The following is a 22,546-nucleotide window of genomic DNA, read 5'->3' on the forward strand; positions in this document are numbered from 1 at the left end:
TTCATTAATTGGTTATTTTCTGATTTGGGGAGGGAAAAAAAGATAATGGGTTTGTTTAGCTCATACACAATTACATATTTCACTCACTAGAACCTAAAGTCTAGGACAGATGTGGCCTTGTGGGGAAAACCTGTGGAGAAGAGCCAGCCAGCAACTCCAGCCAATAGGAGCCAAAAGCAGGGACTGTTCCCCTGGCAGAAGATTATAAAATGGGGCCCAATTGGAGCCACTCTTCCCCCACACACACCTCCCCCAGCACGCCCCTTGACCCAGAACTGTGCAGAAGAGACCACAGATGCTCTGGGGGCACTAGGACCCACATGGCACCTCCTCACCCTCCCATCACGTGGCCCTGAGAAAAAAACAGCAGAGAATAGCTGAAGACTCCATCTGATCGGGGCAGAAACAGTCAATGCAGGGATATTCAGAGAACTTCCCACAGATTTGACTGTCCTGTGCTGATTGGATGTTTTCACCAATCCCATCTTCCCCACTCCCTCAGGGTATGTATACACTACAAGAGCAGTTAGATTTTACTTAAAGCGAATTTGTGGAACCGATATTACAAAGTCGAATGTGTGTATCCACACTACGGACAGTAATTCGACTTTGTGAGTCCACACTAACGGGGCAAGCGTCGACATTGGAAGCGGTGCACTGTGGGCAGCTATCCCACAGTTCCCGCAGTCCCCGCTGCCCATTGGAATTCTGGGTCGAGCCCCCAATGCCTGCTGGGGCAAAAAATGTGTCGAGGGTGGTTTTGGGTAACTGTTGTCATTCAACCCTCACTCCCGTCCTCCCTCCGTGAAAGCGCCGGCGGGCAATCAGTTTGCGCACTTTTTTGGTGATTGACAGCGCGGACGCCATAGCACTGCGAGCATGGAGCCTGCTGCGATCATCAATGCAGTTATGACCGTTGTCAACACCTTGCACCTTATCATCCACCTTTTTCAGAGGCGGATGCTGAGAAATCGGGCGAGGCGGCTACGGCAGCGCGGTGAGGACATTAAGTCTGAGAGGGGCACAAACCTCTCACAAAGCACGGGACCCCGCGCTGTGGACATCATGGTGGCAATGGGTCATGTTGATGCTGTGGAACGGAGATTCTGGGCCCAGAAAACAAGCACAGACTGGTGGGACCGCATAGTGCTGCAGGTCTGGGATGAATCACAGTGGCTGCAAAACTTTCGGATGCGTAAGGGAACTTTCCTGGAACTTTGTGAGTTGCTGTCCCCTGCCCTGAAGCGCAAGGACACCCGGATGCGAGCAGCACTGACTGTCCAGAAGCGAGTGGCCATAGCCCTCTGGAAGCTTGCAACGCCAGACAGCTACCGGTCAGTCGCGAATCACTTTGGAGTGGGCAAATCTACCGTGGGGGTTGCTGTGATGCAAGTAGCCAACGCAATCGTTGAGCTACTGCTCTCAAAGGTAGTGACCCTGGGAAACATGCAGGTGATCATAGATGGCTTCGCTGCGATGGGATTCCCAAACTGCAGTGGGGCTATAGATGGAACTCACATCCCTATCCTGGGACCTGCCCACCAGGCCAGCCAGTACATTAACCGAAAGGGCTACTTTTCAATGGTGCTGCAAGCACTGGTGGACCATAGGGGACATTTTACCAACATCAACGTCGGATGGCCGGGCAAGGTTCATGATGCTCGCGTTTTCAGGAACTCTGGTCTGTTTAGACGGCTGCAGGAAGGTATTTACTTCCCGGACCACAAAATAACTGTTGGGGATGTGAAGATGCCTATAGTCATCTTCGGGGACCCAGCCTACCCGCTAATGCCCTGGCTCATGAAGCCCTATACAGGCGCCCTGGACAGTGAAAAAGAATTCTTCAACTACTGGCTGAGCAAGTGCAGAATGGTGGTGGAGTGTGCTTTTGGACGTCTGAAGGGGAGATGGAGAAGCTTACTGACTCGCTCTGATCTCAGCGAAATCAATATCCCCATTGTTATTGCAGGTTGCTGTGTACTCCACAATCTCTGTGAGAGCAAGGGGGAGACGTTTATGGTGGGGAGGGAGGTTGAGGCAAATCGCCTGGCTGCTGATTACGCCCTCCCCGGCCACAAACTCACATAGCCCCCCCCTCCTCCCCCCAGAACATGAAAACCACCTCCCTGACTGATCAGGGTGCCTAGTGACTGCAATGTGTGTGTGACCTTCTGCTGAACCTGCCCCCGTGTCTGTACCCTGGTAAAGGTGACTGTCCTCTCCAATTACCAACCCCCTTCCCCCTCTTCAAACACACTCTCCTCTAAAAGAACATGACTGAAACACTCATTAACAGAAACGTATTTTTTATTAACAACTACACAGTTAGGGGATGAAACTGGGACTGGGGCTTCGGTGAAGTGCTTTTGGAGTGAAGGAAAGGATTCATCAAATCTTTGGGAATGAGAGCCTTCTGCTACATGAGCAGTTTGCAGGGGTGGAGTGACTGTTTTCATGGCCCCTGCCACCCCTCCTTCTTGGGACTTTGGGTGAGGGGGGGACGGGACTTTGTGGTGCGGGAGGGCAGTTAGAGAGAGAATGCAGCGGGGCTCTGTCCTGCCTCCGGTCCTGCAGAACATCTACAAGGCGCCGGAGCGTGTCCGTTTGCTCCCTCATTAGTCCAAGCAGCGTTTGAGTCGCCTGCTGGTCTTCCTGCCGCCACCTGTCCTCCCATCCGCTGTGTGATCACTGGTATTGCGACATGTTCTCCCTCCACTGGGTCTGCTGTGCCGCCTCGGCTCGGGAGCAGCCCATAAGTTCGGAGAACATCTCGTCCCGTGTCCTTCTCTTTTGTTGCCTGATCTGTGCCAGCCTCTGGGAGGGGGATGCCGGGGTAGCTCGGGAGACACTCACAGCTGTGGGATTGGAAAAAGGGAGTGAATTCCTCAGAAAGATACAGTTTTGCGAACAATGAATATAGTCTCTCTGTGAACAAGACCATGCACAGCACCTATCACATGCGCACTCAGTACAAAGTCAAATTTTCGGCCTTCCCATTGAGTGCCTGGGGTCTTGCTGTACAGATCACACAAGCGGGGCCGGACAACGGAATTCAGCTAGCAGGCGGACATGGTAAGCCATAGACTTTTGGCTGCTTAAAGCTTAAGTTATAGCAGTGCCCGCCTTTCACGTTCCAAGCAATGCTCCTAGCGTTGGCCAGTTCCTGCTGCTGGCAATCCGGCCAGCATGAACTCTGCCCTGTCTCACCCTCCTCGCGGCTGTCCCTGGGAAAGATCCCTGCATGCTGCCCCTGTCATGCCTCCACCGCGTGGCTGTAAACGGCCAGTTACAGTTATGTAAAGGAACAGGCCATCAGTCCCAATACTAACATTCCCCTAATTCAAAGCAGGTCACCATGAGTGATATCACTCTGGTGAGGATTTCAGAGACAGAGAAAGACCGCATGCTGTGTGAATGCCAGCAAGCACCAGGGTCATATGCCACCATGCTTTGCGAGGCAATGATCCCGGAGTACTTGCTGCTAGCCTGGCGCGGAAAAGTTTCCTATCATGGAGGACGCAATAGGGCGGCTCTCCCCAGGAACCTGATGCAAAGGTTTTCAGAATACCTCCAGGAGACCTTCGTGGAGATGTCCCAGGAGGATTTCTGCTTTATCCCCGGACATATTGACAGAATTTTCCAGTAGCTGCACTGGCAAGGACTAGAAACTAAAGTGCCTAGGGCAAACTAATCGTGAGAAACCCATTGTTAAGATACCATTCCTATTCTGTTCAAAATAAAAGTTTAAAACACTTACCTACTGATGTTCCCCCTGATTCACGGCCTGGGTTACTGCATTGGGAGGGTTGGTAGGGGATCTCCGTGAGGGTGATGAAGAGATCCTGGCTGTCGGGGAAATCAGCGTTGAAAGCGCTGTCGACTGCCTCGTCCTCCTCATCTCCTTCCTCATCTTCCCCGTCCACGAACATCTCCGAGGAAGCGGCCGTCGACAATACCCCATCGTCAGAGTCCACGGACAGTGGTGGGGTAGTGGTGGCAGCCGCACCTAGAATGGAATGCAGTGCCTCGTAGAAACGGCATGTCTGGGGCTGGGATCCGGAGCATCCATTTGACTCTTTGATCTTCTGGTACCCTTGTCTCAGCTTCTTGATTTTCACGCGACACTGCATTGCATCCCGGCTGTATCCTCTCTCCATCATGGCTTTGGAGATCTTCTCGTAGATCTTCGCATTCCATTTTTTCGATCGCAGCTCCAAAAGCACGGACTCATCGCCCCACACAGCGATCAGATCCAAGACTTCCCGATCAGTCCATGCTGGGGCCCTCTTTCTATTCTGCGATTGCATGGTCACCTCTGCTGGAGAGCTCTGCATCGTTGCCAGTGCTGCTGAGCTCGCCACGATGTCCAAACAGGAAATGAGATTCAAACTGGCTAGACAGGAAAAGGAATTCAAATTTTCCCGGGGCTTTTCCTGTGTGGCTGGTCAGAGCATCCGAGCTCGGACTGCTGTCCAGAGCGTCAACAGAGTGGTGCACTGTGGGATAGCTCCCGGAGCGATTAGCGTCGAATTCCATCCACACCTACCCTAATTCGACATGGCCATGTCCAATTTAGCGCTACTCCCCTCATTGGGGAGGAGTACAGAAATCGATTTAAAGAGACCTCTATGTCGAAATAAATAGCTTCATTGTGTGGACGGGTGCAGGGTTAATTCGAGTTAATGCTGCTAAATTCAATATAACCTGCTAGTGTAGACCAGGCCTCAGTATCTCCTCACCTGTCTTCCATACCTGCCCCTCTAAACCCCTCCCCTATCCCTTTCATCTACCTTCTCTTTCTATTTAGCTGATCCACTCCTAAGCCCACCCCTCATATTGTTCACTCTGCTTGTGTGTTCTACCCTTTTTACTACTTTGTACAGTGCCTCTCACAATGGAGCCCCATTCTTGGTTGGTCCTTAGGCACTATTGTAACAAGCATAACAACAACAACAAGAGTAGAAGCAGATCCATTGCACTGAATCATTATTTGGACTCTGTCCAGAGGTCAGCTCCTTTAAACTGAAGAGAGCCTGACAGCAGACGTGATCAACTCAGGCACCAACATAATCATTTTGTTGGGGACATCAGAACCAGATCAATGAACAGAGAAAGTGAAGGATACTGGTGCTCTGGAAAAAGTGTGCATGAAATCAAAGAAGGGTCTGATCAGTGATGGGCTATGTGAAGACTTGAATAGGTTACTTTCAGGGTCTGTGAGATACTCTGTCTCAAAACAAAATTGGAATGGTTTTCAGGATGCTTGAAGCACCAACCTCAGGTTTGTAGGGACTGAGGGCTGTAAATATTTTACTTCCACCATTCTAAACAAAAAAAACCCACTCACCTTCAATACAATGTTTAAAAAAAATGCATTCAGTTTTTACTGACCTGTATCTCATATGTTAAGGCCAATTCTATCAACTGGCCGAAATACTGTGCGACTGTGATTAATGTTTCATTAATACAAGATTTCATGGACTGTAATGTCCGTTCGTCTTCAGTTTGTATGCACCTGGAAAGAATGGAAAGGAAACGAATGAGAAAAATACACACATTAGGCACCACCTTTATCCAGCTGATTGAGCCAACCAAGCACTTTATGTTGCACAAATGTTAATAATGGAGATTCAACTGTTCAAATCAAGGTGCAGCCTTATTATAGTTAACGTCAGAAGAGGCATTTAGCAAAGTCTTGTCTGTCGAAGGTAAGGAAGAAGGCAAATGATAATATTATAAATTAATATCTTACAGGTTCACAATGCATTTCATAGACTGTCTGACAAATTCTGTTTTCAAGTACACTGGGATATATCCAGAGTAACGCCTCCCACTGTTGACTAAACCTTATTGTTGCTGTGCATCAAATGGCTGCTGCGATCCACCCTGAGGTGTCTGCATTTCAGTTGTAGGTACGTACATCCTCTATTTGCAGAGTCAAATTTTTTCACAATAAGTTTAATTTCCCATATTTTAAATGGGAGCAGGATCTAGGCCCTAATAAGTATGAGTCAAGTTGTCGGTGTCAATGGAGTTAATCTGGGTTTAAAATGGTGTACCTGAGAGCAGAAATTAGCCCTCTATACACACAGAGCACTTATCACTACGGAAATACAGCAACCTCAAGGACTGAATGCAACAGCCATTTTGTGTCCAACAACACTTGTCTACAGTTTTGATGAGGGAAGATGGAGAATAACTTTTACACATACAAGGAGAATTTAGGTAGCCAAATTATTGTTAAACAATAACGATGTTCTCTATGCTAACAATAAGAAATATTATCCAAAAAATTGGGGCAGGATTACCAGGGTTAACATCCTTACGCTTGTCTAATATGTCATTAGATATTAGAACAGCCACAAATAGTCAGGGCCTCAGTTTTGTATCAAATCTAAAAGATTGCACCTCCATTTGTACAGTTCCTCCTAGCACTGTAAAGGTGCATTATTTTCATACAGACAAAGACCAGAGTGAGATCTACAGATCATGTGCACAACTTCTTAGAGCACTTTAGCTGTCTTTGGATATCTTTTATCTGAGTATTACTGACAAGGCCCAACTCTGCTTATTTTATTAAATCTGATGGGAATAGGGTTGACAACTTTCTAATTGCACAAAACCAAACACCCTCGCCCGGCCCTTCCCCGAGGCCCTGCCCCCTGCTCACGCCATCCCCCCATTCCTCTGTCACTTGCTTTCCCCACCCTCACTCACTTTCACTGGGCCGGGACAGGTGGTTGGGGTGCGGGAGGTGGTGAGGGCTCTGGCTGGGGGTGCAGGCTCCGGAGTGGGGCCAGAAATGAGGGGTTTGAGGTGCAGGAGGTGGCTCATGGCTGGGGCAGGGGATTGGGGTGCAGAATGGGGTGTGGGCTCCAGTTGGGGGTGTGGGTTCTGGGATGGGGCTGGATATGAGGGGTTTGAGGTGCAGGAGGGAGCTTGGGATTAGGGTGCGGAAGGGGGTGTGGGCTCTGGGATGGGGCAGGAAATGAGTGGTTTGAGGTCCAGGAGGGGGCTGGGGCAGGGCATTGGGGTGCAGGGTCTTGGAGGGAGTTAGGGTGTGGGAGGGGGTTCCGACCTGGGGGAAGGAGCTGGGGTGCAGGAGGGGGTGCAGGTCTGGAAGCAGCCGGCAGACAGGCCAGGGGGGTTATATAATATTCCCCCACAAAAAACTCATTCACTTGAATTAAGATTGGTAGATCATATATGCAACCAACAAAACCCAGAAAAAGCAAAGCAATAAACAGTTCGGTCATTCAACATCCCTGTTTCCACTCCCTTCAACAGTTCTTTTAACCTCACCACTTCCCATCCACCACTCATAGCCCATATAAATCGAAGCAGATGCATAAATGGCCTGATATTTAGAAGTGCTCAACATTTACAGCTCTGACTGAAGTCAATGGGCCTGTAGAGGATGAACAACTGACAGTGTGGCCTAGTGGTCAGGTGATGGTTGACACTACTTTTCCCCGTTGAAGCACAGTCCTGTCCTTCAGCGCCCCCACCCCAATGCTTTCCAGTCCTTCCTTTTAGTATGGGAGCATTCGGGGCTGGGCCTTTCAACAGTCAGTGTCTTTTCCAGCTTCCCCCTCGCTGGAGGTGAAGGCTCTTGTTGTATTGTTCTTTCGGAGTGAGTAAGGGAGCCCAGGGGCAGCTACACCCAACACCTTGGGGAGCCAAGCCGCTGCCTCCCCGACCACTTCCTACTTTGGTCTCCTTCAACTTCCCAGAGTAAATCACTCCAATCAAGTCTCTGACCCACACACTCTGTCCCCTGCTTCTCCTTTGTGCGTTTGCACAGATCTGTGTTGTCAGATCCCAGGTAGTGAGCTCCTGGGAAGTCCTTTCCACTCAGATCAGCCGTCTGCTCCCTTCCACTGCCTGACTCTGAGCTGCTCTGCTCCCCTTTTTAAAGCCCTGCCTCCAGCTTGTACAGGCCCTGCAGATATGTCTGGGCAGGGCTGCCTGGGCCCCTAAGCTGTTCCTTAATCCCTTGTTCTGCAGTGTGGGGTTTGTCTGCCCCATCAGAGTGTGCTCTAGGACACACATGAAGAACAACAACGTTCAAGAAACACATTTTCTATTTTCTGGTAATTATACATTATGTTTTTTTTCCTAAAGCTGCCCCAAGATGAGTGACAGGCTCAGTGTTTAAAGTAAATCAAATGAGAGTATTGATTGACACGACTGTGCAAACAAGGGAAGTTCTGTTAGAATCAGGGCATCAGCATGAGAAGAATTCTTTCACAACTCTCACTTTAACAATGTTGTATAGTGCTTATATCAGTGACTCTAATCTAACTAATGCAAGTGAATGCATATCTGTGCTTAGGGAACAGACTAACAAAAAACTTGCAGCAGTACATGAACATGTGGTATCATTGTTTTCAAACATGAACCAGGACTGCAGATTTCAAACTTAGCTTGAAATCCTGGTCCCACTGAAGTTAATGGTAGTTTTGTTATTGATTTCAATAGAGCAAGTTTTTCACCCTCAGTGCCTAAAGCTCTGAGGATGTAAAGTATCACAATACACTAGCATTGATCCTTGTGCTATGCCAAGTTCCCTGTTCAACAACAGATCCTAATGAAAGATCAGGGTCTAAATATGGATATAACTAAGTACCTAACTTAAGGCACTGATGGCCCAATAATCAGAGGGCATTTTAATGAAAGCTGCATATGCTCAAACAAACGTTCAAAGAGTGTTAGTTGGATTTGCCTCCCTCATTAAAATTGCCACAGCTTGTAACCAATAATTAGGAAGCAAAACTGACTATCCAGTTCAGGAAATTTAACTTACCTTTCCGTGACTGTTGTAAATTCTGAACATTTTTCAATTAAAAGTTTTTCAAACTGCGGGGGAGGGAAAAAGAGGCAAAAATGTGTTTGAAATAATGTATCCAATCTATATCTTCTTTCAATAAAAGAAAAACACTTGATTACAGTAATTAGAAATAGTCAAGAAGATATTTTGTGAACACCAATTTTTTTAATTTCCCTTTGTATTGGCATCTGTGGTTAATTGTAATAGAGATAAAAACTGAAGCTAAGCCAGTCCCAGTCCCATAAGAACATTTTCTACATCTTAACAGAAAAAAAGACTCAATTCCAGTAGTCCACATGGAGCGAACTACTCAACATAAATAAAGGTGGCAGAATCAGGCCCATAAAAACACTGATCCAAACATAAAACATGTTTGTTTACACACCCCAGGGGGATTGGATGGTTCTGTGATATGGAGTCTCTCACTGTTCAGATGATTTGCCATTATTGTAACAAAAAACAAAAAAAATACAAAGATTGCCCTCGCCAGATCTATCAGCTCCCGAATTCTAAACATAGTTTATAAATTCCAATTGACAAACAAATCAATATTGAAGAAATAATCCTACCTGGTGCATTTCTTCTGAGGAATTTCTAGTGACGGTATTATATTCGTTTATCATTGAATGTACGTGACAATTGACTCTTACTGTCATGCTGTGAACTCTCTGCCATCTGTTCTTCTCTAGTTTTTGAGCAATCCTGGTCAACTCCGTGCTTATGATCCAAGCTCTTTTTAACAATAACTGCAAGTTATCATATGCACTATGTTGTGATGAAAGGATAAGTTCACTCTGTGCATCTTCCTCTGTGCTGATTGGTTTGGACTGAAGAATACACATACATTCACAATCCGTCATCAACTTCAAGTCCTCCATCCAACGCTGTACGGAATCCACCTGAATTAAGTGCATGCTAAAGTGTAGTAAAAAAGAAAACAATCAGATGAAAGTTCTGAATCAATTTAGACAGCCTTCATGAATAGAATATGGGGATAAAACTTCCCATAAGGATGGATCTAAAAAAAAAATATATCAACTAAATGAAGAATTAACTTGGCTGCATTATGAAAGTGACATGCTTTATATTCCAAATAGAGATTTTGACCACCTATAAACCATTTCCACATTAGAGACCTATAGATCTCTAAAGGAGACTATGCTTTGCCTATAGACGGGCATTAGCTGAAATCACTAGTGTATACTATTCTATTATAGTGGCTGAAATTAAGATTAGAGTCAAAAAGTTACTTTATTTTATTAGTGAAATAACGGACAAGCAGTGGCCTTCTCAGAAGTGAAACCACTAGGCTGATACAGACCAATACAAGTCCATACTTGTCTTATAGCAAGTAAGAGCTGTTAGACTCCCAATCTTCATGAGACCTAAATACACACAAAACAAAGTTTGGGAGACGGGGGATGAGAAATACATTACTTAGAACACTAAGATCAAAAGTAAATTTGTGGAGAAGCCAGATTTAGAAGATGTATAAAAATAGAGCCCAGTCCTATGAGATGCTTAGCTCTTCCTAAGAAGGGGTAAACACCCTCAATTCCGATTAGTGGCGCTCTGCACCTCTCTGATTCAAGGATACAATTAGGAGCAATGAAAATCAAATATTGGAGACATCTGCGAAAAGATATTGAAAAGTATCACTGAAGAGATGTAATATGCCAGCTAAGTTTTGTATCTTATTTTTGTTTTTGCATTTTCACCTACTTTTTACTATGATAAAACATCTGTCAGTCATTCGCTCTGAAGTGTTTTGTCAGACATGTATTTTTCAGCTAACAAAAGCCTTGCAACTAATACTAGTTTATGTCAAATATAACACAGCAACTGAGTACTCCAATGTTCCACGTAAACTGAAGAAAGCCGTCTAGAAATAACACCAAAGGTTGCTTTGGAAGACAACTTCAAGTTAGATAACAGACAACTAAATAAATGTATAGAATTATCAAATTTCACCTCAGATACTGGAAGACATATGTTGCACACACACACACAGTGCCTATGAAGAAAATTAAGGAAAATGTGACAGTTTAAGTGTTCCTCAGAACTATAAACTTTGTGCCTCATGGGTTGCATCTTCAGACTCCCCCACTAGAGGAAAGGGCATTTTCACGTAAGTTTAGATAAAGGATGCTTAGTCAGGGCATTCAGAACAAGATTTAGGTCTCAGGAGGGATTTCTCCCCATTGCTGTAGAGTTGAGAAGCAAGGCAGCCACCACAGTATCAGAAGAGGGCTTTTTGTAGAGCCCTTGAGGTTAAACAACAGCCTCATACCACCAATAAACTCAACATTGAGAATGAAACATACTCCTTTTCAGTGGTTTTGTTTTCTCATTGCTCCAAGCAGAAGGTTTGCTAAAGCCTTCTTGCAGGTGGGAGAGGCAAATTAATCTGGCTGGGTCTTCAAAGGTGTGAACATTAACAACCTGCCTTAATTGACAGGTCTGTTTCTGCCTCCAGTAACAGCAGGTGTAAGACCCATTGTAATGAATATGTGGACTTTCCTACTAATAAATAAAAAACCTTGATCTAAAAAACCAAACAGCTCAAGGTGAGAGGTGTTAAGTCTAAAGGAAACATTGTAGATAAAGTAAAAATAAACATGGATCATATGTGGAATGTATGCTGCTTAGAAATTGAAGCAGTCTGTCCTACCTCCCCTCACAAAATTGTATACATTTTGCATAAAAATACACAATTCTTGGTAGCTGAATCCTATTTTAGTAGTATTTGGCTATATACGCCCATCTAAAATTAGATCCTTTCAAAAAGGCTCATAGTGGAAACTTATAAATTAAAACAATTACTATGGTGACTTTTATGCATTTCAGAAATATGTCTTCTTAAGAGCACTGATGGACTCTCAGTAGAGGCAGAAATCTCCTGGTAATGAGAACAGCATGGAGGCCACAGGATGTAATAGTTACAGAACAAAATAATGGAAGCCAGCCATAGCATCTTGTAAAACTATCTGAACCACGGTCGATTCACTCTGTGAGTCCTTGGTGAAGCTACTTCACTTTGTGCATCAGTGAACTCAGTAGTATGATAGAGGCAGACACATGGCTTACAATTAAAACAAGTCATTTTACACCCTGGCCAAGCTTTCCTGGGCAAACAAATTACTGATCCAAAAATATTGGCCTGTTAAATTATTAATTTACAGTTTTGAATGTCACCAGTGTTTTAAAATCATTTGTTATTGTATTGAGCATGCTACTGCACAGAGTAGAGACTTGGCCACCAACAGTAACTAACAAAAAGAGACTGGAGGCTGCCCATCACAGATGGATGAGGAAGATACTACACAGTCCATTGAAAGTCAAAATAATAAATGTGAGAGTACGAGCTGACAGAGCAGGACATATTAGAAAATATCAAAGAAAGAATGTTCAGGTGGCTGGGACATGTACACTGTATGGAAGATGAGAGAGATGCTAAGCAAGCATTGCATTGGGATGCCAGGGATGAAAGAGAAAGCAAGGAAGGCCAAAAAGAATTGGTGGAAGACAGTGGCAGAGGATAGTGTATATAGTGGCATCACCTGGGGAAAAGTATCACAGCTATCGAGGGACTGTGATCAATGGAGGACCTGTACTGCCCAATGTGTAAGTGGCATAGGAGGAACGAATGTCTAAGGATTGTTTTAAAAGAGATTGCCTTCTTCAAATCTCCTGTCTGGAGATGTTTCTGAAAGGTTCCCACAATGAAATTGATCCTGGTGCCACTGTACTCTATCTATGGTAACACATTGACTGGCTTCAATTGAAACAGGATCAGGCCCTACATTTAATGGGTATGACTGATGTACCACAAGTGCTGTACCATTATATATTAGTATAACTAAGTTGTATACACATCAAAATACTTGATGAATTATTATGAACAAAATATTTTAAAATGCAAATTAAAAACAACTGCTTCTTTCACTAATGACCAGGTCAGGAGGTTAATGCTTCTGTATGAGTCATGAAATAAACCTGAAGGGCTTCTATGTGATCTGGAAAAATGGTTGAGAGAGTTTATATGGAGGCAATGGAAACTGAAATAAAAGATACCTACACAGTTTTGTGGTAGCAGTGTGTGTGTGGATTGAGCACAAACGTGGGGGTCCCTTGATTTTACATGTAGACTGGAAGCACTGCGTGTTAAGGGGCTTTCCATCTACTTCACTATATATGGCCTGGACTAATGCACATGCAAGAACAGAAAACATAAATCGATAAGGGCCAGAGTCTATTCCTCATATCAAACTATATCGTACTCTCATCTCACTGAGGTACAATGGGATTGCTATTGTTCAAAGGCCTGTACTGTAAGTTGACCAAGGCAACAAGAGTCCAACTCAGCCTGCTACATAAGATTGTTTATGAAATTCAGCAAAAATTGGAGATGAATCTGATATAAACAGAATTGTTTAGGCTAAAAGCAGTGGGATAAGGGGTCCTCGAGGCTACTGGTAAAGTCACGGGTTGTTACAACAGTGAGCTAAAAGATTCTAGAAGTGGAATTAAATGTTTACATTTGAAATTACCAAAATGGGTTTAGACCGGTGAATGCAAATGGCTTGAGACTGCCACACCTTTCTTGGACATTGTCTGTGGGAACAAGTGGACTGAAAAGAGTGAGCTTCACCATTATGATCTGCCTGAGGAAAGGTTTCCTGGTGTCTGGTTTCCATTGGCAACCCTGCTGTCTCCTGGAACCCCAGGATCCACTATTATACCATTGGGCCTTCACTGTCCTGATCAATAGATATGACTCTAGCAGTATCCCAATGCAAGAGGGCAAGGGGCTCACTGATGTCGGTGAGTAAGTTTCAGCTGGCCTGACCAGTTCAGTGTATCCCAACTTACTAATGACACCTTCTAGATACAGTTAGCAATGTATTGATCATTAATATTATTGGGTGGTGTATGTATGAAGCTCAAATTCAAGATTACAGCTATATTGGAAATTAGGTTATCAAAGTGTATCTGCCAGACAGGGCTGAAGGTACTCCACCCTAAACAAAGAATGTGGTTCTGTCACCTGAAAAGGTATTTCCAGTGTACAATGAGACAATGGGAATGCAATTTTAATAGAAGGTAAACAGGACCATCAAGCCAACAAGGGGAAGAGATAACCACTCAGCATCACCACAGGGGGAGGAGATTGCAGAAACAAATAATTTGCATTTTAGCGAACACCAGCAGGGAAGAAACCTGCATGGAACTCCCTGCACCACCAGATTCCATGTCACCTTCCTCACAGCTTCCACAAACTTTATTTTTGGGGGTAACCTTAAGACGAATACATGTGAAAGGTTCACCAGATTATAAAAGAAAGGGGCAGAGAACCACAAGTTACATTTCACTTGAGGCAACAAAAGAACTGAGCACTTCGGTCTTTGTGGGAGATCCTGACCAGAGAGGTGGTCAGCCATCTAGCTGGCAGGTAGACTGGTAAGGAAATTAGCTTGAACAAAGGCTATAGCTTGCTTTGTTAAGTCTTAGTCTCTAGGAAACATTTTCAATTTTATTTGCATGTAATCATTTCTAACTCTTTTATACTTCAATTCACTTAAAATCCCATCTCCTTTTGTTAAGGAACTTGTTTTAATCTAAAGCAACCTAGTGCTGTGCTTGATTTAAAGTGAATGTTAATGCCAATTAATGTGACAAGCTGCTGAGTATTGAATCTTTAAAGCAACAAATGAACCTTAATCTCTCTCTGAATGGTCTAGGAGAGGGCTACATTGCAGTGTACATGGTTTTGTAACATTTGGGATGGGGGCATTGGGGTCATCTTGCCAGGTGTAACAAGCAGGCTGCTGGAATCAGAATTGTTGAGGCAGAGCTACTTAAAAGGTAATGAATGCTTGTATGCTGGCTGGAAGTGTCCAGACAAGAGAGTTACAGTAGCAGAGCATTTTGAGGGACTCAGGAACAACAGCTCACATGTCTGGATTACCCCAGAATGTGACAATATCCAGACCAGATTAGGCCAGAGAGATATGGTCATCACCACCAACAGCTAAATCTTGACCACTGCTTAGAATGTGAGGCTTGGGTCCCTGCTTTGTGTATCTTGGTTCTTTTCTTTCCCATCTCTCTTTTTGCCTTCTCTTTAATAGCCTGGGTTAGCCAATCAAGACTGCATCTTTTGCAACACTGTTGTGAACTCCTGACCAATGAGGTGGCTAAAAGCAATGCTCTAAGCAGCCTGATGCCTGTATAAGTTTTACAGTTCTCAGTACGGCTAACAAGACATGCTGTGCCCACATTTCTCTAACACCAACAGTGCAAGTAAGAGTTTGCACCAGAGACAGAAGCTGCATTTCCTATCTTTGATGTCCTTTTCTGTTTCCTTTTGCATGTGTTTGTCTTGTTTCGCTTTCAGGAAAATGGGATCAGACTTCATCAACAACATGGTCTCCCATGTTTAGAAAAGATGAACTCAAACTGGAATGGGTGCAGAGAAGGGCCACTAGGATGATCAGAGGAATGGAAAAGCTGTCGTACGAAAGGAGACTAGAGGAGCTTGGGTTGTTTAGTCTGACAAAGCGAAGGCTGAGAGGGGATATGATTGCTATCTTTAAATATATTAGAGGGATTAATACAAGGGAGGGAGAAGAATTATTCCAGCTTAGTACTAACGTGGATACCAGAACGAATGGATACAAACTGGCCGTGGGGAAGTTCAGACTTGAAATTAGACGAAGGTTTCTGACCGTCAGAGGGGTGAAATATTGGAACGGCCTACCGAGGGAAACGGTGGGGGCGACGGACCTGTCTGGTTTTAAGATAAAGTTAGATAAGTATATGGAGGGAATGGTTTAATGGTAAAACATAGTAGTCAAGGAAAGCCAAGCAATGGTGGGTAAATAGTATAATGGCTAACGGGGTCGGGCTGGAGACTCTTGCCTATATGCTCGGGGTCTTACTGATCGCCACATTTGGGGTCGGGAAGGAATTTTCCTCCAGGGCAGATTGGCTGAGCCTCTGGAGGTTTTTCGCCTTCCTCCGCAGCATGGGGCAGGGATCTCTAGCAGGAGGGTCTCTGCCGATTGCAGTCACTAAAAACAGGATTGGGGACTTCAACAGCAGAGTCCAGGGAAGGGGTAGGGACGGTTTTATGGCCTGCAGCATGCAGGGGGTCAGACCAGATGATCATAATGGTCCCTTCTGACCTTAAAGTCTATGAGTCTATGAACAACAGTGCCAGACCATGTCAGTTAACTTTTTCTCTTCCCCCCCAAAAAAGGATGGTAATTACCTCTTTTAATACCACCTAAAAGACTGTCAAAGAGACTGTTTCCCATAAAAAGCTCTCTACAGCTGAAGGGAAACTGAATAATGTTATTTAAATGAAAGCCTCAATACTTTACTTTCAAATCCTTTAGCCATTTTTTCCCCTTTTTTACTGTATCTTTAACAATAGGTTTAAAAGGTTTCTAGTCGTGTTTATTATACTGATAGTATGTCAGTGATAAGTGTGGCCCAGGGGTTTATGTCAAGTTAACTGTTTAACGTTGTAATAGTAAACAAGGGTTTCATAAATATCTTATGGGCCTGAGACACCTTTTCAACACAACATTCCTCCACAGAGTCAATTACTATTAAAACAGAAAGATGCCAAGATTTTTCAGAAATGATTAGTGTTGAGAGGTGCTCTAATTTTTTTCAGTTCCCAAACTGACATTTTAGTGTAACACAGTTTTCAGAAATGTTGGCCCTCTGAAAATCAGGCCCCTTTAAAATGATTCCAGTTGGGTAACTCCAAGTGAGGCAGTGAAAATCTATAGCCCCTTTCAAAAATCTTGGCCAGAGTGTCTGAATCTGGCCCTACAGGCCTTATCAAAAACCCACTGAAATTAATAGGCATCGAAGACAGCAAAAAAGTTGCAGTATTCCAACAGACACCAGGAATTTGGAAACTTCCTCAGGCAGGGAATCATGAGTGTGTGAAATGTCATGCCAAGCAGGGCTCCTGGGGTAGTCAGTAGGTAGCGTATAGAAATAGAGTAGTATCCCTTTAAATAAGTTTATGAGCTTTCTAGTGGAGTTTACTGTGCTCTACCTTTTCAAAGCTACCAGAAACTAGTTAAAGCAGCACTATGTATGTATGCTTCTGCCTGACCTTGCATGTTTGTGCATATTTAGTAAACATGAGTATTTAGGACCTCGCTGTGCCTCTGGTTTCTTTATAGTATTTTTGTTGTCTCTTTTGATCTTTACACAATACTAGGGTCATTAGGAAACAATTAGATGACACAGAGAAAGTAGTAAAGATGGAACACAGACTCATTAAGCCTTTCTTCATCCCAGAAAAGTTTTTACATCCCTATCACTTTTTGGCATACAATCCAAAAAACACGTTCAGAATATTAGTAAATGCAAAACTTCTGAACACTTGGGTAAAATAGAGAAAATGAAAGAGCCGCTGGGGACAGGGTATAAAAAAACCAAAGCAAGTTTAAAAAGTAAGAACAGAGATACAGAGCTGAAAAACAAATCAATTTCAAAACATTTAAATATGCAAGGGCAGTAAAAAGCTATTTTATGGAATACAGTAACCTGAATAAAAGATATTCTGGGAAAAAACAAAAGGAGAAGAAATGTATATTTTTGAAAATGTGCACAGATCCACGTTCTAATATTAAAAAAGGATACAACGGTGTTTGTGCCCTGTTCATAACTATTATGGTTGGACAATGCACTGCAGGTTTTATTTTTGTACCTATAAAGGCAACACAGGAACCTATAACAGGCATAGCTAACTGAACCTAAACTTTCACCTACATAACAGACTTTCAAAATACGCACTTCTTTACACAACATAAAGGTCAGATCCTCAGCTGGTGTAAATTAGTGTAGCTAGACTGAAGTCCATTAGAGCGATGTTGATTCACACCAGCTAAAGATTTGGCCCTAAATATTTCAGTGATTTGTCTCAAGAACAGAACTGCATTTCTCTCAATTCTATTTCTAGTGCTGGCCAGATTGAAACTGCCGAGGCACAGAGATTTTAATTCCATCAGAAACATATACCTATTCTTGGGGTTTGGTGGAAACTTCAAGAGAGCCCTACCATTTTTCTTTCCTTGCTAGTCTGATCACTGGTTACATTTTGCAGCTGGCTGTGTTCAGAAGCTGCTACCCTAGAAATGATTAAGGAAAGTTTGAATTAACTCTTGTAGTTTTTTCTAGCTATACCTATCTAAGCATTTATACTACACTCATCACCAAAATATGAGCGCCCCCTCACTGTCATTACATAAAGTCTTGCTGTAAGAACAGAATCTGCAATTACATTAGCTAAGATAAAAATGACATGACTGTCATCAATTCTCATGCCTCAGGGTATACGCTGATTAGCAGCTGGACTCAGGAAAAAAAGTGTCCTCCACTGTGGTAAACAGTGCTGCACAAGCGACCTAGTACATTATGTATGTATGTATTGGGAGGAGAGCCACCCCTGGAATTATGCATATAGGCCAGTATTGGAAACAATACCGGAAGAGAGAAATTATTGATCTGTTCTATCACAATTCCCACATTGCCATATACAATACCACTGCTTTTTAATTTTAGACTTTACAGTCTGCTGCTGTTTAAGGTCTTCATTTTATTCAGCTTTGAATTGAATATTGTGTAATTGCATCACATGGTTGATTGTGGCTTTCTTATTCTTGTTACTATGTATAGTTTCTCTTTCCTTTATTAGATATGAATAAAGATGTCCTAATTGACAAAAATAATGATTTTTTAAAAGTTTGATTTATAACTACATAAGCCATTTGCATGACACACAGTACAGGTTCATTTCACTTGCAAAATGCATTTTTCATTTTTTGGACTATAGAATGTACTTTGACAGCTGATTAAATTTCTGTTTACTGAGTACAAATGATTGTTACTACATTTTGCGCTTACAGGACAAAACCTAAAAATGACAAATAGTCAGATAAAACAGGGAATCATTTGTATTCTCTTTAACAGAAAATAAATTATCCATTTGGAAGAGAGGAAAATTATGTAAAGCGGTGGGAATTTCAAAAGCGCTCAACATGAGGCTAACTTCGTTCTCATTAAAGTAAATGTTAAAATTCTGATTGACTTCAGTGAGGGCAAACCTAGCCAACACTTAGGCTTTTGAAAATCACACTGTAAATATGTAAATTGGTTGGATTTTACATCAGGAAAGATCTTCAGCTTGCATTATTGCTAGTCCTTAAACTTATATACCCTGAAATTAAAATAATGTCAAAATAAATTTTAAAAATAGGATTTGTTAAAAAAAAATACCTAGTAGCTACTTGGAGATATAGAACAGTGAACTTTTCACTTATTACTTTAAGGAAAACATATATCCTTAAGAAAATGAGCAGGATTTTGCCCCTTGTGTTTTTTTAATACAAGTAATCACACTGATTTCAATGGGACTATTCCTATGAAGACTATTCTTTAGCCTTAGTACTGGAAAGCTTTATAAGCCAAAAGCCGTTGTACCCCCACTGCATTTGATGTCACTCTAACCAAAAGTTGCTGTGAGGTATAGTTTGGTTATGCTTAGTACAGTTTATTTGTATTAGGGACCCTCAGGTAGAGGATGTAATCATGCCTATTGGAATGCTTGATATGTACAGTTATGACTTAGATTTTACAATGTTCAGACTACTTGTTTGTATGTGGTTTTTGTACCTGCCCACCTTCCATCTTAAAGCATCTATAGTGTACTTCACTGTAGCACCTAAGCACTTGCCAGGCAAATTGATCCACATAGCGGATCTCTCTAGTAGACTTCATAGAGTTTTCTGGTCCCCTCTCTTCTCTGGTTACTGCAAGCTCTGTTAGGTTTTAGATCTATTATAGTTTTTAACACCATTCTGGTTGTGATAGGAAAGCTTTAATGGAGAGGAGGCTTCTTAGAACATTGCCTAAAATGCTCAGACTCTACTTAGTCTAATCTCCTCTGGAAGTTTATTTCATGGCCTAACACCCTTGTGGCATTCTCCAACATCTTAAGCTCTCTTGCTTCTTCTAGGCTTCATTAGCAACATTTCTCCGAGAAAGTGTAGCCATCTCGGGGAGTCATGGCTGGAGATACAGTCATCGATGGATAGAACTAGATTCTGACCTGCTGATGCCCTGAAAATTAAGGCCTTGGTACCAGTCAACAGAAGCAGACTGGGATCCAGTGGAGGGATTTGTCCACACAAGAGCTCTGGGTAAGCTTGAAAGCTAGTCTCTCTCTCAGCAACAAAAGTTGGTCCAATAGAAATTATTACTTCACCCACCTTCTCTCTCCTAATCTTTAACTCAACCTGGCAGCTCATGTGAAAACTATAAACTTTTTCAGCTTCACTAGGATTTTACCTCATATCGGTTAACTCAAGTTAGCGAACCTGGAGTTCAGAATATACCTTTTTCCTAGCAAAGACAAGGCTGAAATGGCCATAGAAATTTTCATTATGAACATTTGTGCAAATGCATCCGTACAACCATTTATGACACCTTCTCTTTTGGGGATTATCCTTGCTAACAAAAATTCCCCTTGTGTGAATGTTCATGAAAAGCAGAAAAAAGGGCTTGAAATACCACCAAAGCAAATTCACAGGGATGGGTTTTTGTTTTTTTAAATCAAATGAAAGTTTGTTAAAAAAACATTTCGATATCCACCCAGCTGTAACTTCAACATGTTTGTCAACTCACCGCACAGCATTATGAAACTCTAAATGGGTCTGAGAGGTTTCTGTAGAAAAAAAAAGGTAAATTGAGATACTTTCTGGTCTTGAAGGCTGATTATATTATTAGCATCTATGAATTATTTTTATTTTAAATGAGACACTGCTGTCCATCCTTTACATACCTATGTATGTATATATTTTTATTTGACTCAGTGGCTGCTTGCTCCTTATATCTATTAAGTCTGCTGGCCTCTATTCAGAGAAATGATTAAAAGGCAATAAAGATAAGAATCAGCTAACCTTTTCCCAAAACAACAGCACTTATTGAAAGGTTATGATGCTTTGAAATCAGAGGAGTCCCTTGTGGTAGATGGTAAATACAACATTATTTAAGTTAGTCAATGACAATACCATTTACCCTTTAACACCATTGTTTAATGTGGCAGTAGGCTTAAATCACTATTAAGAGTGTGGGAAATAGCAAAGGTGTGATCACTACCACAGGGTATGTCAAGACAAACCAATTTTATTTTTTGTTACCAAGGTTTTCTTAAAGATTACAGAAAAAAAATTATAAAAGCTGTAGCTGTATAACAGCTATTATAAAGCTTCCTAATAGATTGGGTCTGAGATGTGTGGAGATTGATGTATGCAGTATTTATAGTGTTATTAATCAAATCTAAAGAGACCAAATTAAGAAGCTGATTGTGAAATCTAGTGAGACATTTTCTATGACTCTTTTGCTTATAAGGAAAATAAAACTATTCAACCATTAGACACCATTCATATACATGTGAGTGTCAAATTAAATACAGCATTATTACATATATCCAAAAGGCACTAGGCAAGTTAACATTTTGGTTACATTATTTCAATATTAATTGCTGCAAAATATATGAGTTTCAGGATGATTCTTCCAGTTGTTATTACCACTTATTAACATTCTCCTTAAAGCGCTTATGTTTTTATATTTTCTGTGACTTCTTCATTGTAAATTATTCCCTCCAGAAAAGTTTACATCAGAGAATCACTGGCTCACTGGAGAACATAAGGAAGAGACACTGTAAGAATGAATTTTCAATTCATTCACTTTGATGGGTAGACCACAACAGAGCCACGTTTAGGTTCTAATCTTGGAAAGACTTGTGCATATGATTAACTTTACTCATGTGAGTAAAATTAGGCATCTGTATAGGAATTTGAAGGATCTACAAGCTGTAAGAAAATACACCTAGTTCAGCCACCAGAGGGTAGCCTATTTTTGTTTGCTATAACTCATGGCCTCGTACATTAGAGTACACGAATGGTGAAATGGCTAGATAAGAACGTACACCATCTAGTTTTCAGAAAGAAAAGGCAAGCAGTAGGAAGGGGACATATTTTCCTGTTAATTGCCCTATGCTGAAATATCCCCTGCCATCGACAAGTTGAGTTAGTCTACAGCATCTGACATGCTTGCAAGCAAAGCTGTACAAATGACAACCGTGTTAATATTGTTATTTTCAGTAATATGAAAAATTTACAATTTATAATTGTATGTTTCTCTAAAGAATAAGTCGAAACATAAGGTCAGAAGTGACCACCAGATCATACCATCTGTCCACACCAGCCAGCCATTTGCACACTAAACCTAACTGTAATTAGACCAGAGTATTACATCCCTCAGGATACTAAACCTATTGTGTGCCACAGAAAAATGGAGAGAGAGAGCTAAGCCAATGCTTGAGCCCCCTGCGATGGCAGGGAATTGATTAAGTGAGAAATACCTAGATGACCCCAGCAAATGACCCATGCCCCATGATGTAGGGGATAGGCAAAAAAACTAAGATCCCTATACCAATCTGACCTGAGAGAAAATTCCCTCCCAACTGATATGGTGATCAGTTATACGCAGACAAGCACCTGAGAAAGAGAATTCTCAGCACCACCTAACAGCCCAGCTCAGTGCAACCAGCGTTCCACCTCCAGCTGTGATACTTCAGAGGAAGGAAACAAAATCTCTTCAGAATATATTTGGAGGTGGGAGGGA

The 22,546-nt window shown here is 42.4% G+C and overlaps 2 protein-coding genes across 5 annotated transcripts in view; both read right to left on the minus strand.

The window, feature by feature from the left end:
• The window catches only part of INSC (INSC spindle orientation adaptor protein), a 225,980-nt gene that overhangs the window by 103,704 nt on the left and 99,730 nt on the right, over nt 1-22,546 (minus strand). For 3 of the 4 annotated variants that reach the window (XM_005303302.4, XM_065592123.1, XM_042858838.2), the window contains 3 exons: nt 9,400-9,745; nt 8,807-8,859; nt 5,392-5,515 (listed from right to left, as the gene is read on the minus strand). In XM_005303302.4, coding sequence (XP_005303359.1) covers nt 5,392-5,515; nt 8,807-8,859; nt 9,400-9,745 — 523 coding nt within the window. Of the gene's footprint in view, nt 1-5,391; nt 5,516-8,806; nt 8,860-9,399; nt 9,746-20,542; nt 20,583-22,546 lie in introns of all 4 variants that reach the window. The other variant, XM_065592122.1, reaches the window with a different exon arrangement.
• LOC135983007 (myb/SANT-like DNA-binding domain-containing protein 2) lies at nt 2,293-5,381 on the minus strand. Its single transcript, XM_065592125.1, has 2 exons — nt 3,758-5,381; nt 2,293-2,855 (listed from the first exon to the last, which is right to left on the minus strand). The coding sequence occupies exons 1-2, from the start codon at nt 4,332-4,334 to the stop codon at nt 2,686-2,688; spliced, it is 747 nt and encodes a 248-aa protein (XP_065448197.1). The 5' UTR covers nt 4,335-5,381; the 3' UTR covers nt 2,293-2,685.

Source organism: Chrysemys picta, chromosome 4, assembly GCF_011386835.1.
Source record: "Chrysemys picta bellii isolate R12L10 chromosome 4, ASM1138683v2, whole genome shotgun sequence".
Lineage (NCBI taxonomy): Eukaryota > Metazoa > Chordata > Testudines > Emydidae > Chrysemys > Chrysemys picta.